The sequence below is a fragment of the Poecilia reticulata genome, linkage group LG6, assembly GCF_000633615.1.
Source record: "Poecilia reticulata strain Guanapo linkage group LG6, Guppy_female_1.0+MT, whole genome shotgun sequence".
Classification (NCBI taxonomy): domain Eukaryota; kingdom Metazoa; phylum Chordata; class Actinopteri; order Cyprinodontiformes; family Poeciliidae; genus Poecilia; species Poecilia reticulata.
Window position 1 is genome coordinate 6481960 of NC_024336.1, and position 13638 is coordinate 6495597.

Here is a 13638-nt window from a genome sequence, read left to right on the forward strand (position 1 = left end):
GATTTGATTCTTGCTTATTCTTGTCAACGATTCTATTTGTTCCTCTTATTTCTCAAGAGTCCACAAAGATCACACTGGCTCCCTCGAACGCCGATGTTCACATTGGAGACAACATCTGGATGGGGTGTGCAGCGTCGCATGACCCGATGGTGGACATCACCTTTGTCTGGTCCCTGAATGGGCAAGAAATTGATCTGGACAAAGAYAACACGCATTATGAAAGCACCCTGGTGAGAACTCGCCACAATCGTTTTGTCTGTTTTCTCCTATTAGGACTGAATTTCGGTTCTTTCAGGTCAAGAATCATGCTTTGGAGTCTGATGCTATAGCGTTGTTTTCACTGGAATATCTGAAATGGAAAAGTACAGTCTATTTTAAGTGGACTTTATGGCTCCAAAATTAATCCCCCATACTTTCTTGAAAAGAGCATTGAGTCATCTCCCAGTTGTAATTATAAGTGCCATTATGTCCTATCATGTGGACATAACCTCCTCTCTCTCTCTAAGTGCATTTCTTACCATAAACTGGCGGTTTCTCGTTTGTTTCTCCACTYGCTCAGCAACCACCAGATTACGACTGTGAATGATGATCTCCTATTTTTGTGAGCAGGAATTTTCCCTTTTTACAAGGAGAGTTCTGTTTCACTTCTGTTTGTGTTGCTAGCAAAGCCAATTTCAGCCTTTRGTGCAGTGCTTCGGTTCTGTGGGATGATTTTTGCTTTTGTTTAGGTCGAGTGTTGACCTAATAACGCAACTAAGGCAAAAGAAAAAAAAAAAAAAAAGGTGAAGTTTGGTGTAAATCTCTTTAGATTTTTTGGGCTGAAAAACAAAATGTTTCTGTCACTTTTTCCCCCTTTAGATAAATTTCTCAAAGTAATGAATTGCTTTCCTTGTGTTTGATGCAGAATGGAAGCTCAAACGCTAAACTGCTCATCAAAAATGCTCAACTGAAACATGCTGGACGCTACACCTGCACTGCAAAAACCAATGTGGACAACACCTCYGCTTCAGCMCGCCTGGTTGTCAGGGGTGAGTTGTGAGTCACTGGTGGAATTTAATTTGAAAGGCCTGAAAACAGCTTCATCCTTAACACTTTTGATTTAGTAGTTTTAGTTTGCACAGGTTGTTGGKTTTTTTTTTTGAGTTACTCGATTTTTCAGCATTTTTCAGRTTTAAGTCTAAGCTGACAGTGTAGAGTTTGTTTGGTGATTGTTTAAAACGTCTGTAAATTATTTTTTATTTGAGTTGTTTTGTTGCAGACCATTTGCAGTTTCCAAAGCAGGAAAGATTTAAAGTAAGCTTTCTTACTTTAAATCATAAGGTAGCGTTTGGATAAACGACCTCAACATTTTTGAGAATGGAGCTGTTAAAAAAATGTTAATCCACTTTGGTCAGTAGACTGGCCATTAGCTTCAGCCTGCACCTTCAACTACTCTGGATCTATGCTTAAAGAAAAAAAAAACAAACTACAAAATTATCTACTGCACATAAGACACTAACCGAACCATGTGCAATGTAGTTTTAAAAAATTGCTTTTCATAAGATTTCTCCAAAGTATGCCAGGGTTAGAGATKCAGAACAATAGTTTGAATTTTAAACTTATAATGAAATACATCTGAATATATCAGACAGCTTGTTAAGCAACTGGGAAGACAAAACTGCTCTATGGCTCATCAGCCACATACTTGTGCAGTTCTCATTAAAGCAATTCAGAATGTTAATTACCACGAAGGGATCGAGTTTATGAGTGTGTTTAAGAAGGAAAAAAAAAAATCAGACCATCTGACGTTACAAAAACACTGTGAGAAACTCTTTCTAGAAACAGTTGAATCAGAACCAATTAATCTGGTCATCTCTGAGATAACAAACGTTGAGAGCAARGTTTTGTTTTCTGAATATTGCTACTGGAACTGGAGCAGACCTGTTTGTAACAAGAACCTGACCTGACCTAGGAAAAGAGCATGGGAAATGTATTTGTCTTTGATTGTCAGGAACTGTGATAAGTCGCTGCTCCGGTTGCAGAGTCACAGTAGCTGAATAAACTGAATGGGACACGAAATGCTTCTGTGTTGTGAAGAGTGTCAGCTCCCAACCGGCCTCTTTATGAATGATTCAAGTGTGATGGTGATGTGATGAGGACATAATGACTCACACGGTTTRGTCTTTCTTCACTTTATTTTGACAGACAGCTGCTGATTTTTATCACTTCATAAGAGTACACACAAAGTAAACACTGGCAACTTTCAGTRCTGTATCTCTCCTTCTGCTGCGAGTTCTGCTCCTGGATGATTCACCAAGCTTTGCTTTTTCTCTCTCCCCTGCCGCCCCCCTTTAACAACTGGGAGCCTCCCTTACAGCTCCTCTTCTCCGGTCATGAAACAGGCTCAGTCTTAYGGGACAAAGSCTTTCTGTAGATTTCCACTCAGGAATTCTAGCAGTGATCCAGAGTGCCRGTGATCCCTGCAGCGTCCTGGCTGGGCTGCTGCGGCTTTCACAGCGAGTGCTGACAGACGGCCAGGTGAACGCGCAGCGCCTGAGCGTGACGGTTCCCCCAACCTGTAACCAAAGCAGACATCCTGGGTCGCTCCTAATGGAGAGCAAACTGGCAGCCGATTCGTCAAGGCAGATGAGGAAACGCAGAGTCTGTAAATRCACTCGCATCCCTGGACGTTTGAACCGTTCCCATTGCTTTTGCAAATCGATTATGTTCATCTCAATATGTTTTGGTTTCTGTAGAACCTTTCCCATCTCCGGTGCTGAAGTTTGTAACTCTTTGAGCGTAGTCATGGTGACCTGGTGTCCTCTCTCATCCTGGCAAATTTACACATGGGTTATGTTCCTTAAATGCCATGATGAGATTAACTGAACTTCAATGGATRTTTAATACCTTAGAAAGTTTGTTTTTGTATCCATCCCCTGACTTGTATTTTGAACAACCTTTATTCCGATTTGTCTGGAGTATTTTTTGTCTTCATGCTGTAATGGTAGCCATGAATACTTATTGATAATCACTTGAGATCCAGTCACTGCACTACAGTGATCCATTCCATTCATTTTGAGACAGCTGGYACCATTTGATTGGGCCTCTGTTGAATTAGGTCACTCACTTTAAAGGGAGCCCGTGTTTATGCAACTGCTTATTTTGTGTTTACTATTTTTATTTAACTGCCATTATTTTGGTAGAAATCTGGGTTTTTTTTAACATACAGGTTTATTTTTGTATAAAAAAAAGCCAAATTTTGATCACAGTTGATTTATAGAATAAATGAAAAGGGTAAAACATTCAAGGGTGTGAAAACGTTTTTACAGGCGTTGTAAATATTGACAATGCTTAATATCCAAAACTAAGTTATTTTATTGTACATGTACAGAACGTAAATGCCTTTCCTTTCTCCATGGATCTATTAGGGCAGTTATACAGTGAATATATTGTCTTTGCTTTTCTCAGCTTAGATAATTTTTTTTTTTCTAACAGGGAATTTTGGCTTTCTCGGGCTGCGGGTTGGAATTTGCAACCCAGACATTTTTTTTATTTTTTTTTGGTTCCAATGGAAGAATTAAGAGTTGCATTAGGACCAAGAGAAACATTGGATTAAAAAGCCTTCGACTAAGTTTGAGTTAACATATTCCACTGCGCTATAAAAATTGAATGCCCTAAAGTCAAAGTTTGCCTCGGTCTTTCAAATGTAAAATCTTGAAAATGTAAAAGGCTGTGATTTGCTGTGCTTTATGGAAGTTTTGTTATTTATGTTTTTTTTTAAATTCATGTTAAATAGATCAGAGTTAATTCCAGGAATTTCCCTAAGAGACTGAATCTCTCCCAGAATCATCACTCTTCCTGTCTGCAGCTTATTCACAGCTGTGTGATTCTCCTTCGCTGGGCTTTTCTGCCACATCTGCATTTTCACCTGTGACTTTAACTTTTTAAAATGTGTCTGTTAATCTTCTCTTGATATATTTGCCCCAGGGCCCCCCGGTGCACCAGGCGGGGTGAGAATAGTTGACAGATCGGACAAGAGCGTCACGCTGCAGTGGAGCCGTGGAGCAGACAACCACAGCCCCATCTCCAAATACACCATCCAGTACAGAGACGAGTTCTCGAAACACGTCTGGAAGAATGCCACAACGTGTGAGTAAGAGATATCACCACAGGATTATGTGTGATTACAATAATTAATTAGGATTCATGGCTTTTATTTTGACAACAGCTTTCTTCTTGCCACTTTCTCATTAAAACTTGTGTTGTGTATCACTAATAAAAATGCTGTCAAAAAGATTCGCCCACCTGAGCTGTGGGCAGGTGCAGCTCCTTCAGAGTTGCCTCTGAACTGTTGGCCAGCACTGTTTTACTATTAAGCTCACAGCTGTCAAAGCCTTATCTTGTTCTCTCATAAAAGTCCAACAAGTTCAGTTGAGTTTTTGTTTACCACATGACAAACGTAATGTAAAAATTCTTAAAAGATACTTTTACTGTCAATTTGATCAAATTTGATCAGACCCAAGTTGTGATTTTTTTTTTTTTTTTCTTTTTGTAGCTCCTGCTGATGTTGAGGGGAATTCAGAGACAGCCACAGTGGTGGATTTATTCCCTTGGACAGAATATGAGTTCAGGGTCACGGCCACCAACACTCTGGGGACAGGAGAGCCGAGCAGGCCGTCAAGCAAAGAGAAAACCCTGGAATCAGGCAGGACCACGTCCAGATTTTTTTAGATCTGCTTACTGTCATTTAAACAACTGAAAAGCAAACTGTTTGCAGTAATGTAAAAAAAGGAAGAAAACTGAGTTACTACCATCCAGCTTTCTGTTTGTTAGTTACACCTTGTCTTTCTGTTGCTGCCGGCTTGAATATATAATTCACTTCCCTGCAGAAGTGAATCAGCAGTATTGACATCAGGCTCGGCTTCCAAAAACACATCGTGCCAGACTCACCGCACGAGCCGTTACAAATAAGCACTTTAGTGAAACCTGACACTGGAATTCAGACCTGCTATGACCTCTTAAAAAAAAAAAAATCTCTAACTGAAGGTGAGCTACGGCTGGCGGGCTTCCTATGAGTAGATTCAGGATTGCGTATGACGCACTAGCAGATATTGATACTGTGTTTGTCGAGGAAATGTGTCTCATTCGTAAATCCAGAGCTAGGTTGCAGGCTGTGTGGGTTTGGCTTTGTTTTTTGTGGATTCGTAGTATGTGGGCTCAAAGTTTTTGCCACTGCTGTCTTATTGTAGTTCCTGTGGTGGCGCCCTCAGATGTCGGCGGGGGCGGCGGGACCAGCAGAGAGCTGACCATCACATGGACGGTAGGTCAGCTGTTTCCARCCTAGAAATCTCTGTGTAAAGAGCTGACGAAGCATTTTCTGTTCGGTCACTTTGGAATAGCAGCTATGCATTTTACTCAATAGGTACATAACATTCAAGACACWAGTCTCCATATTGTGCTTTTCATGCTTAATATGAAAAAAAATGTTCACAAATTGAAGGCTTAGTAAAACTCAAACTGTGTTCTAGAGACTCTGTTTCATCCAGTTCAGATTCAATCAGTTCCAGCAGAAGAAGTAGCAACTTCAGCTGCAGTGTGTATTTGCATTTGTTTACAATTGCTTAAATCGTGTCTGACTGTTATTTATTTATTTTTTGACTGAAACCCTGCCACAAAAAGAATTAAACCATCTTTAATGCTGACTGAGCRTTGTCAGCCAGATCATCAGATCGATATTCATCAGTCCGGTTCATCAATACAACGGGGCAACTCAAGAATTGCTTCCATTAATAACCTCAAAATAAAAGCACCAAACATATAAAAAAGGGGTTATTCACGTCTGGGGTTCTTAATAGCAGCTTATTTCAACAGATGAAGTCAGAAGCTCCCAACACAGTCTATATTTTACAAGAACTGCCCGACCAATAGTTGTTACACCTCTAGTCATTATTTTTATGTTTTACCATTTGGTAACGGCTTCATGCTTTAGCCTCATCTCCTTCGACTCTGGAAACCTTAATATTTGGCAGAGCTTTATTTATTAAACCACTGAGTCTCATTTTTCTTTTAAGCATGATGAAGGACCTGCATTAGTTGTAGATGTTTCTAAGAGTTCTTTGTTCTGAATTCTGGTAAAAAGAAGAAGTACTGTCACCTTGTAAATCTGAGCTTTAATAGTTGAGTTCAATGCTTCTGATATTAAAAATAGATGGACAGAACACCAAGGGGTCTTACCAGACTTTGAGAAAGCAAAATATAGCATTGTTTTATTTCTTAGTGGTTGTTGCCTGGTTAAATAACATCAAATATTTAATTAAAAAGTCTATATTCCTGATCGTTTCTGTTTTCTTTCTTTTGTGTTCAGCCAGTGCAGCCACAGTACTATTATGGACCTAATTTTGGCTACATTGTGGCCTTTAAACCCCATGAAGAGAAACAGTGGAACAGGGTGGCGGTGCCGGGCCCGGAGGCCAAGAACTATGTTCAYAAAGACTCCAACCTCGCTCCGATGACGCAGTTTGAGGTCAAAGTTAAAGCCTACAACAGACAGGGAGAGGGACCCTACAGCTTAACAACCATCATTTACTCCTCTCAGGATGGTAAGGACCGAGTCACGGCTCCCAATGCGACTTGCAGTAAGAGAAAACATGAAAAAGTGATTTCCAAAGCAACGAGTTCAGAAGCTGCTTTCTAGCCTGTCAGCTCTATAGAGTGGGACCCTATTAAAGGTGGGGGTTCTCATGTTTGGTGAGGAATTTAAATGCACACTGAAAGTGAAACCCTCCCCCTTCATCTTTCGTTGGAGGCGGATTATAATGATCCCTGCGGCGTGAACGAGAAGGCTGATCATTTGAGCAGGGATGTGAGATGTTGGGATCAAGTTGTTAACTTTCAGTGACAGGAACTTGAGATAACCGCTGGCACTGCAGACATGATAACTTCCTGCCTTCCAGCCAGCGTAAACATTCCTAGGAAGCGCCGGCCTTTTGAGGAAGTGCATATGACTGTAAAGTCATCCCGACAAAGGGCTTTTTCTCCTGATTATGTGTTCGTATAGGAAAAGTGCTTGTGCTGTATTTTGAGCGGTATCTAAAGTGTTATTGGTTCAATCCCCAGTGGCACCATGGAGCACTTTAGTCCCTACACAGGACTCTTCATAGCATTAGCTAGAAATGATACCAAACTGACTAGAGTTCTTAAACTGAAAGCATCAAGTTTGACAATTGTGATTTATTTCCATTCGGTATTTGTATAGAATTTGAATTAAAGCTACAATGAAGTTTTCTTCTTTCATTCTGATTACTAATCACCAATTAGGTGACACGTAATTCAATTTTATCTATGGGAAAAAAAAAATATTTTCCATCATTAAATATTAAATTCTTTGCATAGAAATGTTTTCATATTGAATTTATGTTGACCATCATGTTTTACTTAGAAAGCAAGGTTTCCTCTTTGAATAAAAATAATAGAAGTTGAACATGAAATGTCTGATTTCAAATTATTTTGGGAACTTTAAATCCCACAGTAGACTCTGAGCTGCTCAAATCTTTTTTTTTTTTCTTTGGACCCTCATTAAGCATTGTTCAACATGACAAGCTTTTCTTTTGTGACTATTACTTTTGACAACGTTTGCATTTTCCCTCTTTAGCTCCATCTGAACCTCCGGCGATTCTTGAAGCGAAAGCAATTTCTGCCACAGCAGCGTCTGTGTCCTGGATGCTTCTGTCAGAGAACAATACTGATGGATACAAGGTCAGTAAAAAAACACACACACAAAAACTCCCATTTTGGTACTGTACATCCCAAATATTATTATTATTATTATTATTATTATTATTATTATTATTATTATTATTATTATTATTATTAGGTGTAATCTCTACATAAACAGGTGCAACGCTTTTAAATCAAATGGAAAACAAAACGAGAAGCTTAATTCAGCCAGAGTGTGACAGGAATTGATTTTGAGACATTTTGACAAACTGCAGTGCAGTCAGCTATTCTGTGCATTTATGAAAAGAAAGTTTGCTGAAAATTATGATTTGATATTGCCCTGGAACAAACACAAAATCAATAGAGTTAACATTTTAAACTGTTTCAGTCTCATAAGCAATGAGKGCAGAGCTTTCATAACTGTAAACAGTCTGTGTATAGAGATGTGTGAGATCACTAACATTYATGAAACAGTGGTCTCTGTATCATATTTTTTATCAATTATGTTCTTTTAGAGACAGAGGTKGAAACCTTAAAAAGTTGGCWACGATGCAGTTCTTTATTCAATCTTCCTACTATCTGCTAAAAATCTTCAACTCCCTCTTGCTTTTACAGCCTCAACAAACTGTTGAAGATAGTTTCCTTTTAAATAGTTCTACTTTTTCCTGACTTCATTTTAAACCCCTCAGATTCTATAAATRGAAAACAATATCTTTGGGTTTTCTTAATTTAGTTACTTCATCCACATCAAAAAGTGTTTCTAGTGCKATCAGTTAGCATGTAGTATAATGTGTTTCCAATTTAGAAAAAAGATTGCTTTCCCCAACAAATTATTACTGTAACCACTTATCTTTTTTGCCGTAGGTGAACTACTGGAGACCTAATGAAGACGGTGACGGYGGAATGCTCTGGGTCGGAGTGTCGGGGAAGGAAAACCACACCCGGCTGGAGGGTCTGAGGCCCAGCTCTGAGTACATGATTGAGATTCGAGGCTACAACTCTGGGGGATACGGACCACCCAGCAACCGCGTCAAGATCCACACCAAGAAACCCCGTAAGTTTCAACATCGACTCGTGTCATCTCAGTAAACASATATTTAGATGAGTGTTTATTTGGGTCTAAAGTGTCTAAATAAACACAACGAATGAGGAAGTTCTCTGATTTGACCTGGTGTTGCTCTAATTAACTCAACCAGCTCCGGATCGACCTCCGAAAATATTAGATGCAAAGATAAAAGGCGGGTTTGTGAATGTTGCCTGGGAACCAGTGGTACCGTTTTCTAATGAATCCCTAATAGAAAGCTACAAGGTAAGGAAAAACTTGGTGCGTTCTCATTTCTGGGATCAAAACCCGAAACTTCTCTGTTTGTGATGCTTTTTATTTACATCTGTCRCGCACCCAGGTCCTGTACAAGGACAAAAGCTCRTCAATAGGCAAGCTGTACTCAACAACTAAGCGCTCCATTGAGCTTCTYCTGCAAACAGACGGGGAGTATGTGGTGGAAGTCCGGGCGCACACGGAGGGAGGAGACGGCGCTGTGGCTCAAATCAGCGTCCCCCCTGGAAACAGCCAGACCCGCGGTCGCACTCAGAACTACAGTAAGTCCCTGCTGTCGATTAGCGTCCAACACTTACGAGCACTTATTTATATTTTTTGAATTTCCAGAGAACATGTGTTCATGTCCCAAAGATTCAAGTGAAAAAAACAAAAAAAGGGAAATGAGGCTTTTCTTAATTTGATCAGTGAGGTCACTGATGAAATTAAATGTATTGATTGAGCGTAATCTCCTTCGGGAAATCTCACGCCGTCTTGACGAAGATTAAGTTTAGCACCAGTGGAATAGAAATAAAGGCTTTAGTCATCAAGTGACATTTTAAATCTGCACTGTTGAGGTAAAACAATGCCACCATTCMATCCGGTCTAGCATCAGCTTGTGAGATTATACTGGGCTTAAAGTCAGCATTAGGTTATCATTAGTCAAAGCCGGTGGGGGGGTTCCCGTGTGGGGGCCAAGTTGAGCTGTCACTTCTGCTTTCATACCTTAGATTGGAGGGATGAGATGGTCTGTGACCAAAGCCTCGTCGGCCTCTTGACTGATCTGCTCGCTGCCTGGGTGACCGGCTGGCAGGCCGCCGAACGGAGGAGAACTTAAGCCTCTGTAATTGATCTTGATGAGAAAAGGAAACCCCTCCTGCGGTTCTCTTCCTTCCTTATCATTCAGACCCAGACTCYACCTGACAGCTTGATTTCACAGACTCTGGAATTTAAGTCGTGACGGATTTCGAATGCGAGGAGCTGACGAAAGCAGAGCTATCTGGGGTCATCTCAGTCCTCTCAGTTTTGTCATTTGAAGAACGTGGWCAGAGAAAGATGAACTCTAAACSTAGCGCTTCTTATGCGATGRCACTCTGTGGCTAAATGCATAMGGTAGTTAGCCATTGTTTGGTTGTTATGTGGTTTGCCCACAGTGAAGGTCAGGTCAAAATATGTCCAGAAAATATCTGCTGGTGTGTTTGGACAGCCTTCCAACCATACATCTATTAGGGGCATAGCTGCTTCACACTGCTTGGGTTGTCTCTCAGCAAATTGGACCTTGACCATACACTTCTAGTTGTTTAATCACTTCATACAGATGTTGCTTCTTGGGTTTACTCGATGCATTTTCGATTGGGTTGATGTCTGGGACTCGAGAGGATCATTCTAAAAGCTTGAAGTTAACCTGCTTTTTCAATTTYATGTGGTTGTGTGATCATTGTGCTGGTGGAACTCCCAGTTTTCTTTAAGTTTCCGCCATCCAATCCAAAATGCCATGCTTAAAACAAAGGGAATCTGTTACTGTGCTTAGGGATAACAACACAAGGCACCTTTATTTAAAATAACAGGGTCAGATGAAGTACAAAATTGCACTCTGAGCACTTTTCAAAATTTGTTTGGTTTTTTTAGCTGATTTTGATGCATCAACAGGACATTTAGGTAGCAGATTTTCTTTATTATTATTATTTTCCATCAACTTAGGCATTGAATTCTCCTTTTTTATTTGCCTCTGTCTGTCCATCTGTTTCAGGTGGAGCAGTCATGTCCTCTTCATCTCTCAGCATCCTCCCAATGCTCCTCGTGGCTCTCCTCCTTCTGAACCTCTGAATGTAGCGCCATCTTTGTCCTCTCAGAGTTGGGATGAAGACTGGCTGTGATTGCTAAAGGTTCGCACACCTGTAAAAGATCCAAGACTCTTTCCACAATATTCTAATCCAGAGTGTCACATTCCAGCTATGAGGAAGTGTTTGTGGAAAATGGAAATGGATTAACAATTGGAAAATGGACAAAGATTTTCCTTATTTATCCACTAAAGGCCTCTCTGAAGGAATCTCAAAGGAGTTCTGTCAACTTAAAATGCCTTACATAAATGATTACTCTTGTCTTTCACAGTGATTTGTTTCAAAAATAGGTCAGGACCAAAATTTTAAGTTCTAGATTTGCGTATGTTGTCTCTTCTGTATTCTTTTCCCCCTTTGTTTCACATCTCAAACCAGACTTTTCTGATGTAAAAATGCTGCGTTTCATTTTCTTACCTCTTTTCAACTGTTTTGTTTTCAGTTCATTTCCTTGCAAAAGGTCAACAACTAGCTGTGAAGGGCAAGTGTATGCGTTTATAAAAATTATAAACTGTCTTTTTTTTTTTCTCCTCATGTTCAGTTCAGTGACTTTTTTTAATAATCACTGTCTTACAGCGATACAGTCAAAGCAATCTCAACCGCTTGCATTGTGGATTTTATTCAGAGAAAGCACAATTTATTTCATGCAGAATTAATATATTGGATTATTGATATTGTATTGTTAGACTAAATTTACCTTGCTGTATTGATAAAACACAAAGGTTATAGCTTCTGATTTAGAACATAGCATAAACTCTGGTAATCCCAATTCCAAAGAGTGAACATTATTGCTATAGGTGGAAGTAAAATAAAGAAAAAATAAAAAAGTTTAGTACRTGCAGTTATCTCCCCAGAAACAGGAAATGTGTTTAAATGTGTAGTTTTAAATGCATATCAACATCCAACACTGATTATTTCCAGCTATACTGGTCCAGCTGTGCAGTGATCTCAGATTTGCCAGAAACGTTGGCTAACATTGAGAAAGATGACTGAGAAAAACTAAAGAAAACTAAACAAAACAAAAATATCTGAACCTTCTTTGATTTGACTGTATCATTAGATCCTCAGTGGTGCCAGCTGGTGCTTTGTAAAGAATGTTAGCACTTCATTTAATGTAAGCAATTTYATTTCATGTCGCTCATCGTCGGCTAATAACGGTAAAAGTGAAACAGTAGCGCACCTCATGCCCTTCTGTAAATGTGCAATGTTTGATAGAACTGTGGCAACTTCATGTTTTCTAACGGGACTCTTGGCTGAGCTTCTGTAACAGGAGTCTTATTTAATGCATTTTTAATTATCTGATATAAGCAAAAGGTAAGCAAAGCCATCTCTATCAGCGGTAAGAGCTCATCCGGAGCTCAGGACGTTGTTTTAAATGCATTAGTTTAGTGTTTTTATTAACATATGATCAGAGTTTTATGGACATTATCACTTGTCTTTTTTATTGTTATATTTGTACGTTTTGACCCGAGTCCGGTTGGTCAAATTTTAAAGTTTATGTCCCTCAAATGGAGGAACAAATGCTRCATTTTGAGTTCCTCTGAATCATTTTGTTGTATGACGGATGCTGGTCATGCTTCTACATTGTGACAGTATCGGTGTCCACCACAAAGTGCTTTTTYCTGGTTTTCTCTTCATGCCACAATTCATTAAAGTAAAAAAKAAATAAATAATAAAAAATTGCCAAATGCATGAATGCCTTGAACTTCTACATTTTGGACAGGGCTGTGGCTCCGCATACTACCATGCATGAGATTGGAGACAGCGTACCAACATCGTGGAAACTTCCGAAACTATTGTAAAACACATTCCAATCCCGAGTGGCATCCCTTTACGTCAGAGACCGTAGAGATCTTAGACTAATATGKGCATTAGCTGCTAAGCTTCAATAGACCCGTCATCTCGTCTGAGGCCTGTAGAAGAAGTCATTTAGTCATTTAGAGAAAATGTAAACTGACTAAAGGCATGTCACTCTGCTGACTAACGGTCCTGCAGTCCCCTGCATACTTAATGCTTGGAGTTTTGGTTGCATTATTGGTGGTTCTGGCAGCATGTGTGGCTGTCTGCTGGAAATTAATACTTTGATATGAATGGCATATATGAGGGATGAAATTTAAAGCTCYCATTGACTGGACAAGGAACAATAAAGGTGTAGTTAACTATATTGTGGTGCTGTTGTKTTTTGTGTCTTGTGAATCCAAACATTTTACTTGCATTATGGCATTTTTTAAGTTTACAATTTTAGGGTAAAGAACAATCAGCAGAGAAGCAACTGAAGTAACAGTAAATAACAAAGAGGAATAATGGTKGTCCAGCAGGGAGTGGAAGAGAAAGAGGAGCTTAAATACTAAGGGAGAGGTGAAAATGACAAAGGAACCAGGGGAGCTAATCACAGGTAAGTGGATGCAGCAGGGAGGTGGAGGCAAATGAGGCAGTTGGCTGAGGGTAAGGTGACGAATATACAAAGCAAAGAGTATAAGGAAAAAATGGGAAAGAAACATGAAAAAATAAACGGTAAACARAAGGAAATACTGTTATAAAGAAACAAATTCAAAGCACAAACAATGTGAAAACAAATTACTTGCATAAAAGACTGAAATGGCAAGGTGTCATGAAGTAAGCAAAAAAGAAAAGATCAAAACAGAAGCACAAATAAATTAAGTCCAAATGGAAGAACAGAACAGAATTACAGTGATGGACCAAAAAAAATTATTGTAAAAGCTGTTGTCAAGGTTTTTTTTAAATTTATTCTAAYAAAGTGTTGCTTGCCGTCCATGATGTATGGGGAAA

General features: G+C 39.5%; 1 protein-coding gene across 2 annotated transcripts in view; it reads left to right on the forward strand.

Annotated features, from left to right (window-relative positions):
- The window catches only part of cntn1a (contactin 1a), a 68124-nt gene extending 55112 nt beyond the window's left edge, over window positions 1–13012 (forward strand). For both annotated transcript variants that reach the window (XM_008411005.2, XM_017305355.1), the window contains exons 14-24: window positions 58–230; window positions 905–1028; window positions 3967–4128; window positions 4535–4684; window positions 5229–5299; window positions 6344–6578; window positions 7631–7734; window positions 8560–8749; window positions 8892–9004; window positions 9099–9294; window positions 10761–13012. In XM_008411005.2, the coding sequence (XP_008409227.1) occupies window positions 58–230; window positions 905–1028; window positions 3967–4128; window positions 4535–4684; window positions 5229–5299; window positions 6344–6578; window positions 7631–7734; window positions 8560–8749; window positions 8892–9004; window positions 9099–9294; window positions 10761–10837 (1595 nt within the window). In that variant the 3' untranslated portion in view covers window positions 10838–13012. The remainder of the gene's footprint in view (window positions 1–57; window positions 231–904; window positions 1029–3966; window positions 4129–4534; window positions 4685–5228; window positions 5300–6343; window positions 6579–7630; window positions 7735–8559; window positions 8750–8891; window positions 9005–9098; window positions 9295–10760) is intronic.
- The last annotated feature ends 626 nt before the right edge of the window (window positions 13013–13638 follow it).